At 43.0% G+C, this 25,691-nt stretch overlaps 1 protein-coding gene across 5 annotated transcripts; it reads right to left on the reverse strand.

Annotated features, from left to right (window-relative positions):
* Positions 1-1,885: 1,885 nt before the first annotated feature.
* On the reverse strand, positions 1,886-25,691 carry LOC119714327 (katanin p60 ATPase-containing subunit A-like 2). 5 transcript variants are annotated; one of them, XM_038169663.2, is made up of 4 exons: positions 25,647-25,691; positions 5,645-5,807; positions 4,463-4,565; positions 1,886-4,153 (listed from the first exon to the last, which is right to left on the reverse strand). In XM_038169663.2, the coding sequence occupies exons 2-4, from the start codon at positions 5,726-5,728 to the stop codon at positions 3,999-4,001; spliced, it is 342 nt and encodes a 113-aa protein (XP_038025591.1). In that variant the 5' UTR covers positions 5,729-5,807; positions 25,647-25,691; the 3' UTR covers positions 1,886-3,998. The 5 variants fall into 5 exon arrangements, with proteins under 5 accessions (XP_038025591.1, XP_038025594.1, XP_038025593.1 ...); XM_038169666.2 differs by lacking the exon at positions 25,647-25,691 and adding an exon at positions 25,287-25,420; XM_038169665.2 differs by lacking the exon at positions 25,647-25,691 and adding an exon at positions 20,262-20,415.

Genomic DNA, 25,691 nt, shown 5'->3' on the forward strand with positions numbered 1-25,691 from the left:
CTTTCTCACATGTGTAGTGGGTTCATGTGGCAAGGTTTTGGTAGCAGGGGGCCATAGGGGTGGCTTCTGTGAGAACAATCTAGAAGCTGCCCCATGTTAGGTAAGGGCCCTGCTGCTGACTAGAGCCGAGCCAGTAAGTGTTATTGTTTGTGCCTTTGTGAGAGCACATTTTTCTTTTTCCCCTGTCTTAAAATGCTGTGCCACGCAGCAGCTGGGAGAGTGAGAGGAATGAGGAACAGCCTTGCAGGCGCCAAGGTCAGTGAAGAAGGAGGGGGAGAGGTGCTCCAGGCGCCGGAGCAGAAGTCCCCTGCGGCCTGTGGTGAGGACCATGGTGAAGCAGGCTGTCCTCCTGCAGCCCATGAAGGAGACCATGGTAGAGCAGGTGGACCTGCCCTGAAGGAGGCAGGGGCCTGTGGAGGACCCCTGCCAGAGCAGATTCCGGACCGGACCTGACCTGTAGCCCATGGAAAGGAGACCATGCAGGAGCAGGTGACCTGGCAGGAGCTGCTGCCCGTGGGGGACCCAGGTTGGAGCAGTTTGCTCCCGAGGGATGGACCCCATGGTACGGACCCATATCTGGAGCAGTTCTTGAAGAGCTGCTGCCTGTGGGAAGCCCATGCTGGATCTGTTTGGAAAGGATGGCATCCCATGGGAGGGACCCTACAGTACAGGGATGAGAGTGACTGAGAAGGAGCGGTGGAGACAAAGCACTATAGACTGACCATAACCCCTGTTCCCCTGCACTGCTCAGGGGGAGGAGGTGGAAGAGGGTGGATGGGGGGGGGAAGGTGCTTTTGTTTTCTTTCATTTGTTTCTCACTTCTCTAGCTTGTAAGATTTATTTAGGCAATAAATCTTACTATCTCCCTGTGCTGAGTCTGTTTTGCCCGTCACACTAATTACTGTGTGATCTCCCTGTCCTTATCTCAACCCTTGAGCCCTTTTAATCGTATTTTCTCCCCATTCCTCTTTGAGGAGGGAGAGTGAGAGGGCAATTGTGGTGGAGCTCAGCTGCCCACCCGAGTAAAACCACCACGACATGTAGGATGCATTGCTTCTTGTATGTGCTAAACCTACCCCTATGAACCAACTTTGTAATGATGGTAAATAGCTTTTCTGATCCATTTGCAAACTGTAATACTTGAAGTCCTTTACAGTTGTTTTACAATGCTCCTGAGTCTTAAATTAAATTATTAGATTGTAACTATACAGTACTGGGGTATTAACCTTATTTAAAATATCATTTTGTGTTAATGAGCTATGCTCATCCTTTATTAAGAAAAATCACTGTGATGAATGAAGGGGAACTTTCCTTAAATCAAAGATGGTTTCTTTGCCATCTCGGTGGGTGGTTACTTACCTTTGGATTTAATCTCTTCCAGAGACAGAACATGCGGCCTGAGGGAGTTCTGCAGTAGAAGTGGGAGAATACACTCCCCCTAGGAACAAAAAGCAGCTTTAGATACCGTTTGTGTTGCATGCTGTATAATGAAATCAGAGCTACTGTTACACACCCCCTATATGCACAGCTACGTCACCCAGGAAGAAAGTAACACTGAGAGGCTAACATCTCTGCCAAATGTACAATTGGGAAAAAAAGAAACAAAAAAAATCTCAAAACACATGATAGCTGGAGGCCTTATCTTAGGTGCCATCATAAATGGTAACCTACTCTTATGAATAAATTCACCCATCTAATGTTCTCCCAACAATTCTCAATCTGTTTGCTGCCTGGAGTATGTATGGGAGATTTTTGGCCTGTAGTTGAAGGCAAGTTAGGGAAGTGAGAAATCTATAAGTAAAATCCTGTGAAATAATTTCCCATGAAGATTTATGACAGTGTGAGACTGATTCGCAGAAGAACTCTGCAACTCAAAGCAAACAAGTTATAAAGTAGATATATGGTTTATTTCAGCACCAGGCGTATGCGGGATAGCTCCCAAAGGCATTACGCAACAATTCATAGAATTCGTTCACTCGCATTCTCTTTTATCCCCTAAAACGTTACATATGCATTAAGTTTTGCAACATATCTATGCATATTCATTTCCTAGCTCCACCTAGCCCTGCTTCATATGCTAGTTGTCTTATCAGTCCTTCTGCGCTTGCGTAGTACTCTCTGGTGGTCGTCCGGGTGGTCATTGGGATGAAGTAAGATATCTTCATCAGGGTTGAACTTTTCACCTTGTCTTCTTGCGCATGCTCTCTGAGTCCTTGGTTACAGTACAAACCATAATGTTGATTTGATCTGGTTCTTGAGGTCTGAGGGGCTCCTGTTATCTCGAGGCCTTGCAAGTTTGGCATTCTTTTTCTTGTCTTTTCACAAACACTTCTCTTTATCTCTGAGCCCTTGGTCACAATACAAACCCTAAGGCTGGTTTGATCCGGTTCTCGGAGTCCCAGGGGCTCCTGTTATCTCGAGGCCTAAGCGCAGCACAACCACAGTACATCGCAAATGTAGCACATATTAAGCAATGAGTGTTGCCTACATATTCATTCTTAATCAGTCGCCCTCTAATTTCTAACCCCATATCTCAGTACCCCCTTTTCTAGAAAATCTAGTAAATTCTTTTACTTAATACAGAAATTCTTCTTCCCAATCTCTATGATATGTATCCCTCAATGCCTTGCCATGTACTTTCGACAAGAAAGCTAATATCGCCATTCGTTGTAACAATTTCCAATTCCAAACAAGTATTACAAAAGACAATACTAAACTTATACCAACTAACATCAATAAAACAATAATTGGGTGACCCAATGTGTTCAAAATCCCAGTTGCAGTTGGCAACCATCCAAAGAGTGCATCCCACCAGTTGTGATTTGCGTCTTGTTTCACTCTTTGCAAAACTCTGCTTATTTCCTTCATATCACGATAGACAATGGTTAGAGTGTTCTCCCCATTTTCCTGAATGCCTTTTAAAATTTTGATCAGGTCTTGGTGTTTAACTAATTGCATCACTAGGGTGAGGTTCATCCCAATAGGTGTAGGTAATAACTTGTGATACATTGTATTGTTAGACTTGATCAACTAGTGGAATACCACTGGTGCCAAATACAGAAAAATCACACCTGACAATTTTCCAACTAATTTCTAACCCCATGTCTCAAGACAATAGAACAAAAGGGGACTGTTGCTTCTCCAGAGGTCCGGGAGCATGCTGGAGAGCATCGTGACACTTAAAAAAGCAGCTTCACAGAAAACCATGCAAAGAAAACATTGGAAGAAACAGAAAATAACTGTCTTGCCAAGCAAGAGAGAAGGTAAGAGGGGGACAGTGATGAGTCCTGAAAGGCTGAAAAAATGATTTAGAATTTCCAATAAAAAGCTTGACAGGCACCTGACTGGTTACTTGGCCATGATTATCAGCAGCAAAGTCTCCAACTTGGGTAATACCGCAGCACTGCACAGACTCAACTTTTTTATGTGACTCACCTCACGTTTTATGACTGGCTGAAAACCAGTGGGTTACCAGCAATCCAGTTTCTAGCCAGATTAGCCTAGATAATGCTGATTTTCTACAATAATTCCAAATTCTTCTGATCCCTTGCACTTTCCACCTTGGAAATATCCCAAACCAACCGGAATGTAATATGTTTGGCACATCAAGATGACCTTTAAGGTTCCTTCCAACCCAAACCATTCTATGATCAAGGTTCTGATTGCAGATTAAAACAACAAACTAACCAAGTTTACCAGGCACTATTAAACTGAATTTCATTGAAAATGATTACTTTTGCTTCATTAAAAAGGCATGCAAGCCTCTGTTGCTAGAGCTGCTCTGATTGTGATGATTTAGTGAGTCTCAGAAAGGAAGAATTACACTAACCATCTAATTGCTCTTAACAAGCTTTCTGCTCCAGCTCTTGTACTACAGACCTGTAAACAAATACTACGAAAAAAGACTAAAAATTAATCAAAATCAATCAAATCCAAATCCTTTGGAGGTGACACAGATGCCATTTTGGATAGCAAAAGTCTTTGAAGTTCTCAGTCTTTTAGGATTTTTCTCTCCAAACTGACTCAAACTCTCTCTGCCAAGCTGTGTACTTCTGGCTCAGCTTTTTTGCCGATGGCTTGGTATGGGCAATCACATCTAGGAAATCTGCTGTTGTGATTGTGTCCAGTTGGATCACAGGTAAGTTACTGTTACCTAGAGAAAACAGATCAAATAACATTATTACTACCAAAAGATATTCTTTTAAGTCTAACATATGACTTACTATATAAAAACAGTAGAATGAACCTAGAGAGATAAAGAGAAATTCATATTTATGCACAGATACTGACATAAAAAAGGGCTAATTTTCAGAAACATTAGCTTTAGTAAATGTTTTAGAAATGGAGTTTAAAACTTCTCTAAGCAGAAAGAGATCCACCTGCTGGGGTTAATGTAATTTCTAGAGTTACAGCAGTGGATCAGCATTTCCCAGATTAGATTCTCTAATAAAAGCTGTGGTACCTTGCTGATGGTTTTCAAGAGCATCAAAGATTTTCCTCACTGTTCTCATGGTTGCTTCCTTGCACACGAGTTTGATGTCAGAACCAGAGTACCCATCAGTTTTCTGTGACAGAACCAGAACAATACATTACAGCTTACAGCCTTATAAATCAGACAACAGTGGCATTTACAAGCATATATGTTTTATGTGTATTTTTATAAAGTATCTGTAAATTCTATTGCTGTCAGAAATATATCATAGAATATAAAATCAGGATATCCAGAGTTGGAAGGGACCCACAGGGGTCCTTGAGTCCAACTCCTACACACATTATATATGTATACATAGATACATATGTGTATATGTACATATATATATATGCACCTTCCTACAAACCCCTTCCCCACCCCAACATTACGCTGGTTACTCTAGCTTTGAATGTCCACAGTACCTTTCAGGTGCAAAGGAAATACTGAGCATTTTCTTTCTAAGTGACAATTTTCTGTAGGTCAACTAAAACTCACTTTTCTGTGTCTGTTCCCAGTTTTCCTGTTAACAAAATAACTACATTTCCTTATTTATAAAACAAAAACTGAGCAGAATTGTCTCTGAACAGAAGAAAAGAGACAACTGGGCAAGCTGTAGATATTTCTAAATAATTTAGGATGTGACAAGGGGCTAAATAAAGCAAGCCTGATTTCCTAGTGAATCTCACTCTTGTCTGAAAGCTGGTTTCTCCTGCTGCAGTGGAGCTGTGACAAACCTTCCCTACCCAATTAATTGTTCATTACCCCAGTGAATTGGAAGTGCTCCCAGCCCAGTAAGAAGAGTGAGAGAACATTCTATTGCTGTAAGTCTCCCTGTATTTAAGGCTGAAAAATTGGCCCAACAGAGAGGATCAGAAAACATGACTCTGCAAGCAGAGCTGTGTGGAACCAGTGATTTCCACAGCCAGGCGTGTACCTATGATATGCTCAGCCCTGCCTCTCACTAATTTCTGGCTGGCTGGAACTTCAGACGGACCCAAAGTCCTTCCCCCAGCCTTGTATGTCGCAATTGCTGCATACAGAGAGGTGCTGTCCCTACCCTCTGCCCTGGACCTCTTCCACCATGACACAATCCCATCACTGTCGACAGTACATGTCACTCTTGCTTATGTTTCCCACTCTGAAAATCCCCAAGCTGCTGCAGTGCTGTCTCACCTGTCCCAGCAAGCTGTAGTCCAGATCTGTTCTCAGCTCCACTCCTCTGCTGTTGCTCAGAGAGGGCAGCCAGTGCTTGATCATTGCTCACCACGCCTCTTTACTTGGAAGGTCGACCAAAATCCACTTCTCTAGCTGCCACAGCATGTCAGAATCCAACTCCCTGCAAGCAAAGCAGAAGAGGAATCATTTCAGTGCATCTCTTTGCAGAGACAGTTTTCACAGGAAGCTCCTCACTACAAGGACTGACAATTTTCAACCCCACCTGTAGCTGTGCCAACCTAGTTTTGAAAAAATAGATTAATTATCAAGTGTATTCCTGTTCGCTGTGTTAGCAATATACTAGCTTACGACAACAAGGCTTAACAACAGCAGTCAGAAGTTTTAGTTATCTTCTCTGGTACTTGTGTGCAGCATGTCCCATCAGTCCTCACCATTTCTCCCTTTGCTATTAAGGAGACACTACAAATTGTCTGTCTGGGGTAATATGTCAGGACTAATTAATTGCTGCTTTGTAAGGGATGCTTAAAATATAGACAGAAACACAGACTTTCAATCTGGGATGCAAGGACCACGTTCATGGCAGAACAGGAGCTTCATCTGAGGCTGCTCCTGCAATGCAAATTATATATAATACAGCCCCAAAGGACAGTATCCTTGTAAAAAGGAGCATGTGAAAGATGAACAGGCTGGATCAATGTGCCAATGAGCCAAAACGTCTCTTGACATCAGCTCTGATAAAGGTGTTTGGCAAAAAAAAAAAACAAAAAAAACCCCACAAGACTGAGAATACTCCTTATTTTTACTTGTTTGTGGTGCACAAAGAAAGCTTGAAAGAAAAAAAAAAAAGCATTTCATGACCACTTAGATGAAGTCTTTCTTGACAGTGCCCCAGATGCTGTCAGTTTGCAGGAGTCCTGGTACGCCTGGCACGCCAGCTCCGCAGATGCACATCATTTAATGGTCATTTAATCTAGCCTTCTATCAAGTGCTCTTCAGTTGTCTGCATCTAACAGTGACATAACTGAACACAAATTTCTTCTCTGGTTCATCTCTTGTTACTCATATAATGGGAACAATCTACAGGTACCCCAATCATCCATACAATTTTCAAGAAGAAATAGCAGCTACAAAGTATTTACTCATAAGTCTCCAGTGTCTTCCAGGAGCTGCTCTGAGCTATTATCCTTTCAAATGCAGTACCAATCTTTCTCCAGTGGCCCCATTCAGTCACTGAATTGTTATTTCAGTTTAAAATTTAGTTCCCCATGCTTGCCAAGAAACTCTCATCAGGGAGAAACTCCCTTCAATGTGTCTTGTGCAGAGAGGAAAAAAAAAGGAGCCCTAAGCACCATTTCCACCCCTGCCAGCTGAGCAGAAAGAGCCAGCTGCTGGAGGTACACTTAAGCCTGCCTCTACCTTTGATGAAATCAAAGTGAAATCCTTTGGTGAGGATCCTTGGGTGAAATCCTTTTGCCAGCAAAGCCAACGTACAAGCAATACTTCTGGTATAAAACCCCTCTTGAATTTACAGGGAGCTGACTGCCAGCTCAGGACAGACCTGGAGCACACCAACAAAGCTTATTTCTGTCACCTTCGGTGACTTGTATTTATTTTTTAATAGTATCTTCTACTGGCACACAACATAAGAAAAGGAAAAACAGCCTCCCAAGTAGGTGCTGTCGTTCAGCTCAGTGGGATCAGAAGTGCCTCTGTTCCCAGAAAGAACCTCTCAGTTTTGGAGAGCTGAGTCAATGGCTCAGGATGAGAAAACCAGATCAATAGGCTCTCACATGCCAACAGAATTCACTCAGATCCTTACCAGTACTTCTAATCAAGGCCTCCGATGTAAATACCAGAGCTTTGCTAATCAATGTCTATTGGCATATTGATACCATTACTGAGATTTTAGGCTGCTTAAGAGGCTTGCTGAGCAGCCATGGGGCTTCAGCCTATGCTGTGCAACACCCAGTGCAATGCCTCTCACACAGGCTGCAGAATGGGCACAGGACCATTTTGGTCCCCCCTCACCTTCCAAATGTATATTTCAGCAACTTCTCAGAATTGCTCTGCTAGGCTAGAAATTAATTACTCTGCAGCTGACCACCTGCTTGGCTGTTATTTACCCACACTGCCTTCCTCCATGTACCCAAACAGAGACAAAGTTCTCAGGGTTTCAGAGGTGACCACACAGGTACTCTAACTGCTCTTTCAGGAGAAGGACAACCACAGCCAGAGTCCCTGCAAACACCCCATGAATCCACCGAATGTGGACGTTTTTCACCACTTCAGAACACTATTGGGCTACCCCTTGAAATCACAGCTTCACGAGCTCCCTAGCCATGCACAGAGGAAACAACCTTGCCCTTAGTGGATATTAACACAGCAAAAGCACAACGCCCAAGAGGCACTAGGCTCCCAGGCAATATTTCCAGCTGTTCCTCCTACTGCTTTGTTTTAGTTCTGCAGAGATGCAAGCAGTGAAATAGAGGTCTAAGAAGTGCTCCCAACACAGGGAACAGCTCTGTAAATGAGCCCACTGATACATACAAGTCGCTCTTTATCCAGAAAGGTTACAGTGACCCTGCTTGTTGGCTAAAGATGAAAATGAAGACATGATATTTTTGTTATCTTTAAAGTGTTTAGGTTGTTTGCTAAATTGATTTGTTAGTGAAAAAATGCAAGGTTAAGTGACAACAATAACCAGAACAGAATAATAAGCACTGTGCCAACCAAAATATTATGGGCTATTATTTCAGATAAAAATATTAAGAAATGCTCATGGAAAGAACCTCTATAGTTGGAAGAGGGTGACTTTTGGGAGCTCTCCCAGGTTGACATCACAAGGCATCATGTCTCATTATCACTGCCACATTTCATGGAGGTAAACAAGGCAAACAGCTATTTTTGTTTCCAGGAGGAATATTAATAAATGCATTAAGCAGAAATTAAGAGACCTCAACACCTCCAAAGGTGAAGCCAGAAACAGCAACAAGAGCTCACTGATAATCTACTGGGATCTACTGGGATCATCACCATGGTGTAGAAGATGAAAAGGTACCAAGAACAGCAAGCTTCTCATCATCCCACCTCCTGTCCACCCATGCAGGTGGCCTGAGCAGAGCCACAACAGGCTGAGGACTTGTTCTAAGTCCACGTCTTCTCCTAGGGCTTCCCCACACTGTCCTCCTCTGCTCTCCTTCCTCGCTGTCCTCCACCGTACACACCAGGCATGCACTGCTGGGAGTGAAGGGAAGGGGTGACTGTGGGGGTAATCCCAGATGTTATTTTGGGATTGCAGCCCACCTACCCTGTGGTGGTTTTACTCGAGTGGGCAGCCAAGCTCCACCACAACCGCTCTCTCACTCTCCCTCTCCTCAAAGAGGAAGGGGGAGGAAATACAACACAAAGAGCTCAAGGTTTGAGATGAGAATGATTTAATTAAAGGGAAAGGGGAGGAAAAAAAAAAAAAGGCCGCACAGAAGCACAGAGAGAAAGGAAAAAAAAAAAGTTATTCTCTACTTCCCATCAACGAGCAATGTTCGGCCACGTCCTGGGAAGCAGGGCCTCAAAACACGTAACGGTTGTTCAGGAGGAACAGCCCCCTCCCCCATGAGAGCCCCCCCCTTTTTATTGCTGAGTGTGACATCAGGTGTTATGGAGCATCCCTTTGGTTGGTTTAGGTCAGCTGCCCTGGCGATGTCCCCTCCCCATCACTTGCCCACCCCCAGCCTGCTGGCTCTTGGGGGCTTGGAAGGAGTCCTGATGCTGTGGCAGCACTACGCAGCAATAGACACAACACTGGAGTGATATCAGTGCTGTTCCAGCTACGAGTGCAGAGCACAGCACTGTGTGGGCTGCTGCAGGGAAAAGGTGACTCCAGCTCAGACAGACCAAACACATCCCCTGACCCCACCTTGGCCATGTGCTCAGGGATCCAGCACACCCCAGCTCTGGCGGAAGGGAAGAATCTATCAGCTGCCACCAAAGCTTCACCCACCCTGACGGTGGAAAGGGAATAGCAAGCAGCACTGCAATGGAAGTTAAATACGCTAATACATTAGGAAACATTCACTATGTGGTTAAGGACCACTTTATTTCTTCATTAACAAGGCCTTTATTGTACGTAATTATGTTGAATCACTTCAACAAGGAATTTGTCAATAGGAAGTGCCTGGCTGATAAGCAGGGGGAAGCAAGGCTGGGCAGAAAGCACTGCCTGAAGAGGAAGATCAATAACTGCAGTGCAGCTTAGGACAGCATAAAGAGCTTTGTTTAGGCTTCTTTTCATTCATCTAAAAGCAGCTTGGTACTTTTTTATGATCAATAAATATCCAAGTTAAAAAAATCTCTTGAAATCCAGCTTAATACCAAATGTTTGCAAAAACACAGGGCCCTGCTGTGAAGCAGAAACCTCTAGATTGTAAAACTAGGTATTTTGAAACTTTGTTATAAAATAGCCCTACACAGCTCAAGCCTGGGATCTTACAGTAAGACTGATGGTAGCCAAGTACACAAAAATAATCCATAAACACACAGGTGAGAGCTTTAAGGGGGGCTCAAACTCCACCAACCTTTCTGGAAGCAAACATTGCCAAACTCCTCGAGGCTGTCAGCCTCAATAACAATATAAGATGCTTCTAGATTTCACCTTCCTAAAATACCTAAGTATATACTCAGCTGTATTTTAAAGCATCAGCATTTTAAAGCATCTCCACTCAAGGCACAGCATTGCCAGACATTCATAGGTTGAATTAACTCAGAAGAGGGAAAAAATCCCACCTTCCCACGAGCAATGCTGAAAACGTCTAAAAAGAACATCTAAGCTCTCAGGTATCAAACTTTCAGCAGTAGGAGCTGGCTTCCCACAGCAGCTCAGCTCCCACCCTTGTACCAACACAGATTGCCATCTTTCTGTGGGAGCAGCTCCTCCGAAATATAAATCTTGTCATTTTGGATCTACCTGTGTCATTTTCTTGATGTTTCAAGGGGGCTATTTTGCAGAAAGTAGCACTTCAGAACTGCAAAATGATCCAAATCCAAATGTGTAAAACATTCAAAACTCCAGCCTGTAACTTCTGCTCGGCTTTCCAGAAAGAGATGCATGGTAACAAGACACGCAGGAATCCCTTTTTCTGCAGAGGTGTACAGAGACAGGTCAGCCTCATGCTTGCATTAACACATCTCCAAGATCCCTAGATCCTGCACTATGGAAAAGGAATTTGCAGATGGCTTTGCGTTGTTTCACATGTCCCTGAATTAGAGATAATGAGGAAATAAATGGTAGAAACAAAAACTTGAGCAAGGTCAAGATAAATTAACCTGGCTGCAGTGTTAAACATTGTTATAAATGGCTCAGGATTCAAATTAGGATTAAATAAAAAAATAGGATTTATTAAAAGAATATAAAGGATTAGAGGTAAGCAAACGGCGCTGGGTGCACTGGGAGTCTCCGCTCCACCAGGACGCACACCAGTTACATCAAGCAGCTGATTTTTATGCTCCTAGACTAATACATATTCATTACTACTTCTAAAAAAATAGATTATTATAATTAGCTTCCGGGGTCCAGTCCCTCCTACTGGAGCATGCGCATCAGTCTCCTCTGGGGGTCTCTAGGGGTCTTTCATGCTGAAGACTCGTAGTCTTCCTCTCACCTTTGTACTCACTCGGCACAATTCCAAGTTTATAGAACACTTTCTGCAGGTCTTGTCTCCCAACCGTCCTTCAGCTTCTTTTTCCTTCCTCTTAATCTCTTGGCCCCCTGGCCAGATACCAAAGATCCACATAGTATCCCATAACAGTCACTAGTTGTTATCAGTTGTTCTGAAACTCCCAGACATCAAACACAAACAGCTTTCTTATTTGACGCTTCACGAGTAATTAAAACATTCTTCCCCAGCCATTCACAGACACATCTATAGCAGTGTTAAGTTAATCTCAAAGAAGACAGGAAAAAAGGCTGTAACTGTTAGAAACAGAAGTCCAGAATAACAAAAGCAAACAGGTTCATAAATTTAAGGAGTGTTTTCTGAAGACGTGATAAATTGACTAGAATGAGGGGGAGACTGGGACACACTGCATCTGTGGTTCAAGAATTAAATTGCCAGTGCAGGGCCCAGAGGCAGACAGGACTGTTCTTTATGGACACGAATTGTTAACACATTCCTCACAACATGAGCTTTGCGCAGTGGCCAATTGCTGGCTGGCTTAAGGCACCCGTCTGAGGGTCTCTAACCAATTGTATAACAGATTTGTGCACGTGGACAGGGCATGGGGCTATGGGTAAAGTATATGTAGCAGTGAAAAAAAGGCAATAAAGGTCTTCTGTTCAAGAGCCATCAGGAGTCCGTGTCTTTCGTCCCTGCAAATGTTGACCCCGACGTGATCAGGAAGAGAGCAACAATAAGAGAAGCGTCTGAAGGGACCCCCCAAATGACTCAAGCTGACGGCAGGACCACAGTGTTAATCCCAGGATGTCACCTCAAGAAGCAGGTGAGTGGCTGGGGCATTAACTATGGGAGCTAATTTATCGGCTGAGGAGGCAGCGATAGCTAAGCTACTGAATCAACTCCTGGTAAAAAGAGGAGTGAAATATGACCTATATAAAGTGAAACAATTGCTAAAGTTCTTATGAAGAATGGGGCCCCAGCAACAGCTTTGATGGCGTTTGATGTAAAAACTTGGGAAAAGGCGGGGACAACTATATAGGACACTGCCTCGTGGGGAGATGCAACAGCTGCTGAGGTGATGACGACCTGGCACTTAGTAACTGAGACACTGAGATCATGGCAAGCAGAAAAAAGGGAATCAACAGCAGCCGCTCAGGCTATGCAGATGGGTGAAATAAAAAGCGGTGACTGTGTACCGCCAGAGGAAGCAAACCTGACAGACTTGGGAACAGAGGCAGAGACAATGTCTCAGCTGTTAGCGCCGCCACTGCCACCACCCACAGTCAGTGGCACCACCCGCAGGGGATCCTTTTGACCCCCAAGATCATTGGAAACAACTTCAGAGAGAAGCAGTAAAAGGGGTGGGGAGGGGCGTAGGGCTCATTTTTCCAGTCTGAGTTTGGGATCACAGGCAAAATGACTGGAACCCCTTCCAGTGGGACCTTATTAAAAAACTGCATAAGATGGTGACCACTTGTGGGTTATTGGCCCTGTTTACACAGTCCCTGCTGGAGAATGTCATGACAGGACAGCTTTTAACCCCCTTTGACATATGACAAGTGGTGGTGATGATATTACCTCCAACACAAAAATTTTTATGGGAACAGAAATGGAAAGAGTTGTGCAAACATGCAGCGCTCCAAAATTTAGAAAGGCAGCCGGGGGATCCGCTTTTTGGGTGGATCCGATGGCGGATCTGCACCTTCAAGCAAATCTAGATCCAGGCATCCTCCGGCTGACTGCAACCCTAGCCCTCCAGGCACTGTTCAGAATTCCAGAGACCGGGAAGTCCGCACAACCTTTTACAAAGGTCCAGCAAGGGATGTCTGAACCATACATGCAGTTTATTGATGAGCTTTGCAATGCGTTAGATAAGCAGATTGACAATCGGGAAGCAAAAGACGCTTTGCTACAAAGGCTAGAGGTATAAAATGCAAATACCGACTGTAAAAAGGTGCTATAGGCTCTGCCTGTGAATGCAACACTAGTTCAGATGATACAGGAGTATAACCAAGTGGGTTCTGATATAAATTAGGACTGAATTCTATCTGAATTTTGTAATATTTATGAAACAAATATTTCTAAAAGGTATAAAAGGCAAATAAACAGCGCTGGGTGTACGGGGAGTCTATGCTCCACCAACACACACACAAACATCAAACATTCTAAATACATATATACAGAACATTGCTTTACATAATAACCCGAGTATGCCTATACATACATACAATCAGGATAAGTAACAAAAAATCCTTTAAGTTCCATAACAGTTTCCATTTTCCATTCTTCAGGCCTTATGTATCCCGTTCTTCCCAGATCGGAGAAAAGCAAATCCATCTCCTTTTCACAGCCAATAGGCCTGTGAGAAACACTCCGTAGCCAATAACTTAGGCTCAGGCGAGGATCTCAGTGAAGTAGTAATTTATTCGCGATTGCAAGGGCGGGCGCCCCACAAGCAGGAGAGAGCGCATCTACTAGTTCCAAAACACAGTTTATATACCTTTTGATGGCAGGACCCTCCCGTTTCCCCACTGAGTGGGTAATCCAGGTTCACAATCTATCTGATGCTTCACAGACAATGCATGGCCTTCAGTTGCCGGCCTGTTAAATTTCAATTTTCTTTTGACATTTTTACTGCTTGAAGTGGTAATGTTTCTTCACTTATCTGACTTGACACCGTGATTTTCACCTAATTGTCCTAAGGAGTCTGGTTGTCTGCATTTTACAAGGTCGCCTGCAAAGCTTTCTGATCACTGTAAGCATGTCTCAGTACCACATTCCCTCCTTCTAAACAATGTAACTCTGCAAAAACAACATTTCTATTCCCACAAGCCTGGGTCAAAAGACACGTCCAGGTCAGCAGGGGACGTAACAGCAAAAGCCTGTGATGGCTGTAGCAGCAGAGGGGCCCATGGCATAGCAGTCGGATCAGTAAAGGATCCCGCAGCTCCCTCACTATCTGGCAAACCACACGTTTCTGATTGTGGCCCCACATGGCTCTTTAAGGCCTCAGAGACTGCTCGCCAGGTGCCGAGCAATCCCACTGCAACCTTGCCATTTTTAGTTGCAGAGTCCCACACCTTGACCTCAATTTGGTCCCATATTTCAGGCTCATAAACTGTCCAATTGTTAAGGAGAATGAGCTGTAAGGTTACCAGGACAGTCTTTGTTCCTAAGGACGTATGATTCCCCATAGCGCGCAACTGCTTACCAGCGAGAGGCAGTTGTGTGCACTGGTCCGCTTCTCTCAGCTCAAGCTTCTCTCCAGTTCCAGTGCTGCCTATTTCCAGCGATGAGCTTCTGTGAGCAGTTTGCTGAGTTTGGCCGAACCTATCTTCATGAGGCGATCAAAGTGCCTGTTCTTGTCCTGGTCTCCATTCTGCCAGCCTGTTCCTCTTCACTTCTTTTTCCTGCTTCTTTATTGATGCAACTTCATCGTGCTGCCTTCTTTTTTTATCTTGAGGACAGGCTCCCCTCTTATACCCTTCTCTCCACAGCAGTTCTTTTCAAAACAACTTTTCATTGGTCAAACAACTTTGAATGTAACAGCAACAGCAAACACCCAGAAACATCCATGCCTTAACGGCTGGAGAACAAGAAACCGGAGACTGCCCGGAGTCTCCTGAATCACCCTTCTTTGTTCCCTCTAAACTCTTTTACATTCCTGATGGCCTCGTCGTTAAGAGTCTAATGTTATCTCAATCATGGAGTTTTCCAACCCCCATGGCCACATTCCTAAATCTCCCCCTTCTTTATTAATATCAACCATTTTCTCGACACGAATTACCACTCCATATATAACAGTTCTATCGAACATCATACCGAATCGCTGGCGTCCGCTTTTGCAACAGCAGTCAAGACCCAATGGTCAGAAAAAATACTATAGGTGTGGAGACCCGAGCCACCTAATCTTCGTATGCCCCTGGCGGGGTCGGGGGGGCGGCCCGCCGGCATTTCTACCCACTTTGTGCCAATGCCGCTCTAAATACAACGCGGAAGGGCAGCCTTTGCCGTCGCGGCAGGGAAACGGGAGGAGGAGTGCAGGGCGGGGCCGCGCGACGACACAAGCACCCACGCCTCCCGGGTCAAAGGAGGAACCTCCCACAAGGGAGGGCTCCAAATGCAATGATGACGCAGGGTCCAGAGCCACCTGCTGCCCCGTTGCCACGGTTACCACCGTGGACACCCTCTCAGCAAGAACCAGAGGGAGTGCCGGAGTGGATGTCTCCACAGTAACAGACGCCACCTTGTGGGGTACTCACGTTCATAAAATTCCATTGAACATCAAAGGACCAATTGGGAATGACTGTAGTGTATTGCTGCTAGGACGATCAAGTACAACTTTGACTGGATTGTTTGTTTTGCTGGGGATAATTGATGCAGACTATAATGGACAAATCCAAGCTATGGCTTGGACACCGTCTCCACTGTTGTCAATACCAAAGGGAACTAGAATTGCTCAACTGATTCTTTTCTGAGCAGTAGTCTGCAGGAGTTGGTTCAAGAACAACTCCAACAAGGACATATTGTTCCAACAAACAGCCCATGGAATTCACCAGTGTTTGTCATCAAGAAGAAGAGCGGGAAATGGAGATTACCGCATGATTTGTGACGAATCAATGCAGTGATCGAGGACATGGGCTCCTTGCAGCCAGGTTTACCCTCACCTACAATGGTACCCCATAATTGAGACATCGTTGTTATGGACTTGAAAGACTGTTCTTTCACAATTCTTTTGCATCCTGACGACGCTCTTCATTTTGCCTTCTTGGCAAGTACCAAAGATCAATAGGAAGGAGTCTATGGACCAATATCATTGGACATTACTACCACAAAGCATGAAAAACTCCCCAACCACGTGCCAAACCTATGTCGCAAAAGCTATCCAACCAGTATGCCAATGGTTTCCAGAGATATACGTATACCACTACATGGATGATATCCTACTAGCTGGACCATATAGTGATAAGGTCCAAGAGGCACTGCCTGCCTTAAAACAAGTGTTACAGACAGCAAGACTCCAAATTGCACCTGAAAAGGTGCAGACCCAAGCACCTTGGAAGTATCTGGGGTGGAAGATTTTACAGCAGACCATTCAACCACAGCAGATATCCATTAATGCAGATGTTAAGACACTGAACGATGTACAGAAATTACTAGGGAATATAAACTGGATTAGACTACAACATGGGATAGACGATTCAATATTGGTGCCTCTCCTTGAGTTATTGAAGGGAGAGGCTGATATTAATGCCCCAAAGCGATGGACTGAGGAGGCTCATAAAGCATTGCAAATGGTTAATGAAAGAATCTCAGCGCAGCAACGCCATCGTCATAGTGAGATCCTCCCCCTTCAACTATATACTTGTAATCAAGAACAACAACCAGTGGCTATTATTGGGCAATGGGACCATAAGGTCCCATAAGGACCCCCCCCCAGTGGTCCTGGAATGGGTCTTTTTACACCATCAACCCTCAAAAACTACTGCAATGCGAGTGGAAATGTTTGCCATCCTCATAAAGAAATTACATGAGAGAATAATTGAATTAGCAGAAGAGCCCAATCTGATTATAATTCCCATAGTAAAAGACTATTTCACCTGGTGCTTGCAGAATAGTTTAGGAGCTCCAAATAGCATTGACGGGATTTGATGGACAGGTTGATACCCACCATCCACCTCATAAAATGTTCTCGTTTTATAATAATAGAAAAATAGAAAAGCAGCCATTGTGCCAACAGCAACCAGTGGATGGGTGGACGGTCTTTACAGATGGGCCTGGAAAAACAGGCAAAGCTGTAGTAACTTGTGAAGAAGGTGGAAAGTGGCAACACCAGACTGAGCAGATCCAAGGTTCTGCACAGATAGTTGAATTACATGCTATTATAATGGCTTTTAAGCGCTGGCCAACAGTACCTTTGAATATTGTATCGGACTCACAATATGCTGTAGGTGTCGCTCAGCACACTGAGAGGGCACATTTGAGACATATCCCAAAGGAAAACTTGTTTCTAAAATTTAAAGAGCTGCTATTTTTGGTGGAGCAGCAAGCACACCCGTATTGTATTATTCACATGGAGAGCCGTACCATGTTACCTGGCATTTTTGCAGAGGGTAACGCACACGCTGACCAGCTAATTAATAAGGCACTGGGGCAGTCAGGGTCAAAGGTGCTGGAGCAAGCACGGTTATCCCATGTTTTTTTCCATCAATCCGCCAAAGTCTTGGCAAAACAATTCGCTATATCGATCACTGATGCCAAATTGATTGTCCAAACATGTCCTGACTGTCAACAATATGTTTCGACCCTGTCTTTAACAGTAAACCCTAGAAGTCTACGGTCCTTACAGTTATGGCAGACCAACGTAACGCATATTCCAGAATTTGGTCGCTTGAAATATGTTCACGTATCAGTAGACACTTTCTCTCATGCTATTTGGGCGACGGCTGTGGTGGGTGAAATTAGCCACCATGTCCAGGCTCACTTCCATGTCATTTTCACAGTGCTAGGCATCCCAAAGGAAATAAAAACCAACAGTGGCCCCACCTATGGTAGTCACTTCCTTCAAACCTTTTTTCAAACTTGGGGTATCCGACACATCACAGGAATTTCTCAAGCCATCGTAGAGCGCACACATCGCACCTTGAAAACACTGCTAATAAACAAAAAGGGAGAGACACCCAGGAAACACCACAGAACAGGTTGGGAAAGGCACTTTACGTAATGAATCACCTATCATTACCCTTTCCTCACAAAGAGGTACCACCCATAGTAAAACATTACAAAAGTATGAATTCTGCACTGTCACAGGTGCCACAATCAGAGCAGGCCTTAGTGATGGTAAAAAATTTAAGTACAGGTCTTTGGGAGGGACCCCATCCTTTAATAACTTGGGGTTGAGGGCATGCACGTGTCTTCATAGGTCACAAACCAAGATGGGTAGCAGCAAGGGGAGTAAGGCCATGGTTGGCCTCCTCCTCACAATCGCTGCTGTCATCGGTTATTGCCAGCCCTAGGTCTCCACACAACCACACCGCAACATCTGGGTCACCCTCACCAACATGACAAGACAAGAAGCGATGTGCCTGTCCCTGGGTAGTGCTAACGACCAGTTTATGACATGATTGGTGGGGATCCCAACAAATAACAAAGATTGGACTATTTGCTTACTGCAAGCACCCCTAGAGCCACAGGAATTAGATATCTTGGAAAGTGTAACAGCAACAGCATGTGTTAGGTTCAATTACAAGGGCAAAAACCATAACCTTGAAACAAATCGTCAATGCCACACTTGCTCCTTATCACAATGCATTTCTTTGGTGTAATTCTACAAAACTATAATAGCATCATTCCTTGTGCCAGGAGCTGCTCTGCTCGGCTGTGGAATCGACTGTGGAGCAGACACCCCTAGGTGCACCCCGAGCATTTTCCTTGGAGGAGCCTCCACTCTCAGCCACTCACCACAGGAGTAGACAAGGACCTCCTGAAGCCACAGACAAGTCATTTTAAATGATATATTTTTGTGGTGTGAATGAAAAGTGCAAGGGGCCTCTTTGCGTAATTGTGCTGTGCGAGTGAGATGCAGCATCGCTGCAAAGCAACATCCCTAGTGCTTAGTGGCTTGTTGACTGATGTAGATTCTAGTAGACACGCTACTTTACAAACGTAATTCTGCTTGTGATTTTCACTGTTGCTTATTGTACCTTGCTTATTGCAATGTCCGTGGTGCTTGATAGAAGTCTATAGAAAGCATTTGGTTGGTTGAAAATAAAAAAGGGGGAATTGAGGGGAAGGAATTCGCAGGTGGCATTGCACATTCACACATCCCTGAATAATGAGGAAATAAGTGGTAGAAACAAAAACTTGAGCAAGGTCAAGATAAATTAACTTGGCTGCAGTGTTAAAGATGAGCTTTGCGCAGTGGCCAATTGCTGGCTGGCTTGAGGCGCCTGTCTGAGGATCTCTAACCCATTGTATGACAGATTCGGGCACGTGGACAGCATATAGTGCTACAGGTAAAGTATATGTAGCAGTGAAAAAAGGCAATAAACATCTCCCGTTCAAGAGCCATCAGGAGTCCGTGTCTTTCGTACATTCACAGCACCTTCAGGACAGCTGTGCTCTTTGAACTCTTCCTCTGAGGGTTTTTGAATACCCAATTTTTCTTTTCCAATCAGTAGATCCTGCAAAGACCACTGAAAGTCGCAATGCGTTGCTTAGAGTTTCTCCTTCTAAAAGGATATTGATGCTACAGTAACAAACATTTGTAGTGTATTACTAATGAACCACAAAGAGATTATTGAAAGGAAATTAATACATTGATAATCCATTAACTGTTCACGCACACAGTAGATATTTTTTCCGGTATTTTCTTATACAGATGTAACTTAATTGAGTCCTTGTCTGCTCAATTCCTTTCCTTGTGCGTCACAGCCAAGAAGTGTCTGTACATTACACAAAATAAAATATACACCAAGGCTTTTTTAAAAGTGCTCAGAAGCAAGCAGCTGTGAATACACACACTGAGTTACTCAGACATGGACACCCCCTACGGTCAGCAACAGTCTTCTGATCACAGCCCAATGCCCTCCACTCACACAGAAAGGCTTTTCCAATATGTCTCCTTATGACATCGCTGAGATAACTAGCCAAAAAAAAACAACAACAAAAAAAAAACAAAAAACAAACCACTAATCATGAAAAACAACAACCCAGAAAAGAAGCCTGTGACTTTGCAGGTGCAGAGCCCTCACTTGCTCCCAGACAGTTTTGGATAGCCCTGTTCTATGTCTGTCATGCTTTAAGGACAGGAAGGAGCATGGACAAAAGTACCCTTCATATGCCTATCATCTTTTTTGCAGATGTCTGCCTCTAAGATTGTCCCTTACCAAACCTAATTTCCACAGTTTACTTCACTGCAGTTTTCCTCTCTGCTTTCAACATACCCATTTTTCTGTAGAAAAAGATGTTCTTCCACTGAAGATTTCATGGATCTCCCTGCCCAGGGACAGGGAGAATTTCAGAGCAAGCAGAAATCCACAGATTAGTTCCAGACCTCTGAAAGCTAACTTCAAAAACAAGCTCATCATCAATTTGTTTCAAATCCCAGTACAGGTGTTGGCTCCTACTCTGAAAAAAGGTTAATGAGCTACAAATCAGACTGTTAAAAACAGCTGTGCTTGCCCAACAGCCATTATTTTCCCCTCGCACTATTTGCAACCATTTGAAAAGGTATGTATGAAACCAAGAGAAATACTGGACCAGTTCAGGTGAGTGATCCAGCCAGATCAACCTGCTAGTTGCTGGTGACCATGGGAGAGGTCATCCAAGGAGAGCACAGAGCTGGCTATTTTCTGTTGACTGTTGTCATCCTCCTCTCCTCTCTCTCTTGTTCTCAATACCTGTTCTGCCCATTTTGATAGCCAATGTGATGAAATATTCTAGTTCTGATTTCCAACCATTTATTCTTCTGTTCCAAATTATGTTAAAAGAACCGAAGAATTTTGTCCCTCAACTTTTAAAAGTCAAATTTGATACCAATAAAATCCAACCTTCCTATTTGTGGAATATCCTTCTAAACACTAGATGTTTTAAGCACCTTATATTTCCAGGCTTAAACCCTTCTTAAACATAGTAAATAACTCGCTTCTAAAGTCAAATACTCCACTTTAAATGTTAGCAGCTGGTAGCACCAGCATATGTTGACTTTATTATGAATTATTCTCATGTGGTACAAATAGCAAGAATTGCAGAGTTTAAAAGTAAAAGCTCCAAATTAATCTTTACATGCTTTAACCAAATATCAAAGCTTTTTCTGTAGAAGCCTAAATAAAGCCTTTATCTATGCTTAGAAGCTCATGCAAATGTATTCAAAATGCACTCTCTGGATCTCTTACCATGGCAGATTGGAAGCTGCTAAATAAATAAATAAATAAATAAATACAAGATCATCAGATCAGGCCAAGCCATCCATCTGCACCAGTAATTCTGTTTTCATCTGTCAACTTCCTTCATGTTCACCACTACCAAGATTCAGAGAAACTTTATTTGCTCAGTACATTAAAGTAATCATTTTATTTATACAGTGTCATTCACAGCAACTGAGTCCTTGTCACCACTTTGCCCCAATTCAAAGTGTGATTATGCTCCATTAGCTAACACCTAAGCATTAAGATTAAGCTTTCTAATGATTACTTAAATGGCCTCTTTTCAGTACACTAAAGTGAGGAGTGTTCACCATTACTGAATCCAAAGAAACTATTTAGTTTTATTTTTTCTTTATATTAATCTCCAAATAAAAGTGATGTTTACTGGAAAACAACTAAGGCTTTGATTAATTGACCTATGTAGGAGAATTTATAACACAATAGTTGCCATTAAACAACTTATACACCTACCTATTCAGGGCAACTACTGGCATTTTTCTGTGAGTAAATTTTAAGTGGCCACAAGAAGATACATGTACTGCTGAATTCAACAGTTTGCAAAATGTTGTATCAAAAGTAAACAGAAGAGTTTGCAGCATTGAAACAAATTGAAAAATAGGGCAGAGACCACACACAAAGGATCCTTCTTCAAGGAGAGAAGGGGAACTTAAGCAAAGCGCTAAGAATTCTGGCCCTGATCCAGGTAACCAATTTTGAAGGAAACCAGTTTGAACTCTCAGTTCCAAACGTGAAGTCCGTGGTAACCCCTGGACCAAATCCAGAGAAAACATCAGGGCCTTAGATGATAAGAATTATAATTCAAATTTAATGGCTTATTTCTGCAAAGACATCTACACATTGGCATGATGTCAATATTTAATAAGGATACATAAAAATAACTATATAATCTCAGATAAAAACCCTTACTGAAATACATAATCCAGTGATGTTAATGAGAACTTTTAAAAAAGTATGAAAGCAAGACTTGCCCCATAATTTATAGCTATCAACTGACAATTATTATAGGTTGTGTATTTATGATATGGCCTATTCTATTTGTGCATATGTGTAAGCATATAGCTTATAGTATATAACATGCATATAGTCACACTGTAATGGGCTCCTAATAGGCATAATGATATTTTTGTATTTCTCCTGCTTCTCCTCCTTGTTCAATCCTCTTATTTTTTTAAAACTAAAACTGTCTACCCTATGGATGACAATAATAACCCCCCCCCCCCCATCCCCCCATTCTTGCAACTCTAAGTCCTGACAATGCTATCAAAATTTGCCCCATTAATGAAAATGCCATTCTACTGTATACACTGCATCTTACCTTGCTACACCCCACCCTGTCCAAAACATCACAGAAACAACTGCTTTTCACTTGCCTCTAACAAGCCACCTGTTCTTTCCCCCAGCTGTTTTTACTTCCACTTCAAATACCTTATTTGAAAATACAACAGCACTGGTTATGCATTCATGTGCCTCTCTCCTGCTCACAATCTTCCTAGACCCATTATTTCCATAGTCCCGTGCTAAACTTCACACAACCTGCGTTTCACACTTCTCTACTGATCTCATCTACTATGAATGAAACAATGGCCACATCTCTCTCTTTAAATCCCCACAGCATATGCAACATTTTCATGGAACAGTATTTTCAGAGCTGATAGGCATTCTGAAAATAACACACTACAAGGCTGCTAAAGCTGACAACATAACAGAAGAAAAATAACTTACTATTAAGTCATGAAAATTACCCTTATCACTCAAAATAACTCCACTGTCAATAAAATTGAAAAGACAAGTCTTTCAGGGGCCCAATCATGCTTCTATTAAAGTTTACAGAGTAGTCTCATGCCTTACTTTAGCTAAGATTTGTTTCTAGCAGGTATATTGTATGATTAAACTTTGGTCAGCACCTGAAACACAGTATTAAAAGATGCATTGCAAAGGGGGACGTATATTCTCCTAAGACCATAGGAAGTGATCTCATAATTTACCCAGAAACAGTGCCTCTTTGACTCATAACTGACTCCAGCTCATCCAAGAAAATTGTGGAAGGAGCATGGTGCCAGGCAAGCTCAAATAGCACCTGTTTAAAGAAAAGAGTAAAAGTGACAGAAAACATTAACAAGAAAATGAAGCCAGAGATAGAAGAATGGGGGGTTGCTTAATCGCTTTAAAATAGATATTGCTGAATGTCTTTGCTTACTACTGTGAAAATTAACTGAAACAAGGAGTCTCGGGGCCCCTCACAGAGGATGTTTCCTGACAAAAATGGGGAACCTGTCTCAAAAAACAGCTGAGACTGACCTTGTGATTTGGACAAGAGCCAAGGAGCAGCTGAGTCTGCAGGGGGTCAGCTAGTGGTGATGAAGAAGAGTTATTGAACTTCATCCTCATGATCCCTCCCCCCGATGACCACCACCAGAAGACACTGTGCAGGTGCAGAAGGGAGGAGTTTATGGAAATGACTTCTTGGAGCTAATTTTAATACAAAGTGGGGATGGGTTATGAATATGTATAGGCATATTGGGAAACTTCATGCATATGTAACTTTTTACTGCATATAACCAAAGCAAGTTGCTGCGTTAAGGTGCGCATGCCTTTGGGAGCTATCCCGCATGCGCCCGAAGACGAAATAAACCACATACCTACTTTATAACTTATTTGCTTTGAGTTGTAGAGTTCTTCTGTTGGGAATTGGCATAATTGTTCGATCTAAGCTTGCTTTAAGCAACCAGGGGTAGGCCTTAGAAATCTCAGGGCCTGCTGTAGCTGAGCAAACCAAGCTGCCAGAGTAACTGTGAGAAGCTCCCACGGCAATGACTCCCACATCACCCAATTAAGGAACTCAGAAAATATTGTTATCAGCAGCTGGCCTCAAGGACTAGGTCTACGTGACCGTTAAGCACAAAGGGGGTTGTTTTCCAGACTGCTAATCAAAAGGTGGTGTTATTTTCTTAACGGTTTGTCTGAGTGCTTTTGACCAATAATCTTGTGTGAAACACTGTCCACCCCTGTAAAATTCACTATAAAAGTTGGGCTATTCGGGCAATAAAATGGTGAAGCATGATCTGACTCTGTTGGTGTCTGTCGTGCTTTCGGCCGTGCATCGCAACATTCTTCCATGAATCAAAAACTAACACAAAAAAGGCATTAAGAGCCACTGGCGCAGGAGATAAATAATGCTACCCATACTCCAAACTTCTAGGACAAAAAGGAATATGTTCCAGGGCAAAAAATCTGGGTAGGCTGAGGGTCCCTGAATCCTCTCAAATTCTGAAAGGTTTGTAAAGGAGATATACAAGCACATAATCCTGTCTTTATATGTAAATCTTTGTCTAAATCCTATCAGAGTACCCTGAGAATAATGGGATAGAAGGAAATGACCTATCAGAGGATTCTGGGAAGTCCTAAATTGCTATCAGAGATTAAACATTCTGTCCTCTATGGTGCTCCTTTTATAGCTTTTTTTTAATAAAGATTTGAGGAAGATAATAAATCAACCGCACCATAATGAAAAAAAAATTGACTGCTTGTCCTGGTTTCAGTTAGAACAAAATTAATTTTTTTGCCAACAGGCAGGCTGGGGGATAAGAGGGTGGTGAAGGAGGAAGGGAGAGTGATCCAGGAGGATACAGGGGTGGTGAAGGAGAAAGGGAGAGTAATCAAGTAAGAAAAAATATCTTCCCCTTTCCCCTCCACAGATTGACTCCCTAATGGAAAAAAACAATAGGTATAATTGCTAATAGTTCCCAAGATACAGTTTCCAAAGTACAGAGTCGACGATGTTACTGAGTACAAATACCAAGTTAGAGTCATGACCAGATATCTCATCGTCTCATAAGCCATTGCTACAACAGTCAGTACCATAATGATCTGAAACCAGGGCCCGGAGAGGATAAACAACACGACAGAGAGCAAATACGGAAAATAATGTACTGTAATACTCAATTTGGAAAACAGGCGCAGCAGAGTTGAGATTAAAGCAATCAGCATTATGACAAGCGACTATTAAGCAGGTCTAATACTTACACCAATTTTAGTTTAACACACTCTGGTCAGATCTGCCGTTATCTCAACCTTTCGGGCCCCACGTTGAGCGCCAAAAAGACTGTCGTGGTTTAACCCGGCCGGCAGCTAAACACCACGCAGCCGTTAGCTCACCCTCCCCCCTCCCTCTCTGGGACGGGGGAGAGAAATGGAAAGTGAAGCCCGTGAGTTGAGATAAAGACAGTTTAATAAGACAGGAAAATAATAATAACAAAAATAACAATAACAATAACAATAACAATAACAATAACAATAACAATAACAATAATAATAATACAATGGTGATAATAGGTAAGTAATAATAGTATGTACAAACAAGTGATGCACAATGCAATTGCTCACCACCCGCTGACCGATGCCCAGCCTCATCCCGAGCAGTCCGGCCCC

This window comes from Anas platyrhynchos, chromosome W (assembly GCF_047663525.1).
Source record: "Anas platyrhynchos isolate ZD024472 breed Pekin duck chromosome W, IASCAAS_PekinDuck_T2T, whole genome shotgun sequence".
Lineage (NCBI taxonomy): Eukaryota > Metazoa > Chordata > Aves > Anseriformes > Anatidae > Anas > Anas platyrhynchos.

Bases quoted from the DNA above. Each gene is read 5' to 3' on its own strand.
- LOC119714327 (XM_038169663.2), bottom strand. From the start codon at position 5,728: ATGATCAAGCACTGGCTGCCCTCTCTGAGCAACAGCAGAGGAGTGGAG. The intron at 4,566-5,644 runs GTGAGACAGCAC...GTTCTGTCACAG, and splicing joins ACTACAGCTTGCTGGGACAG to AAAACTGATGGGTACTCTGG. The intron at 4,154-4,462 runs GTACCACAGCTT...TGTTTTCTCTAG, and splicing joins TCTTGAAAACCATCAGCAAG to GTAACAGTAACTTACCTGTG.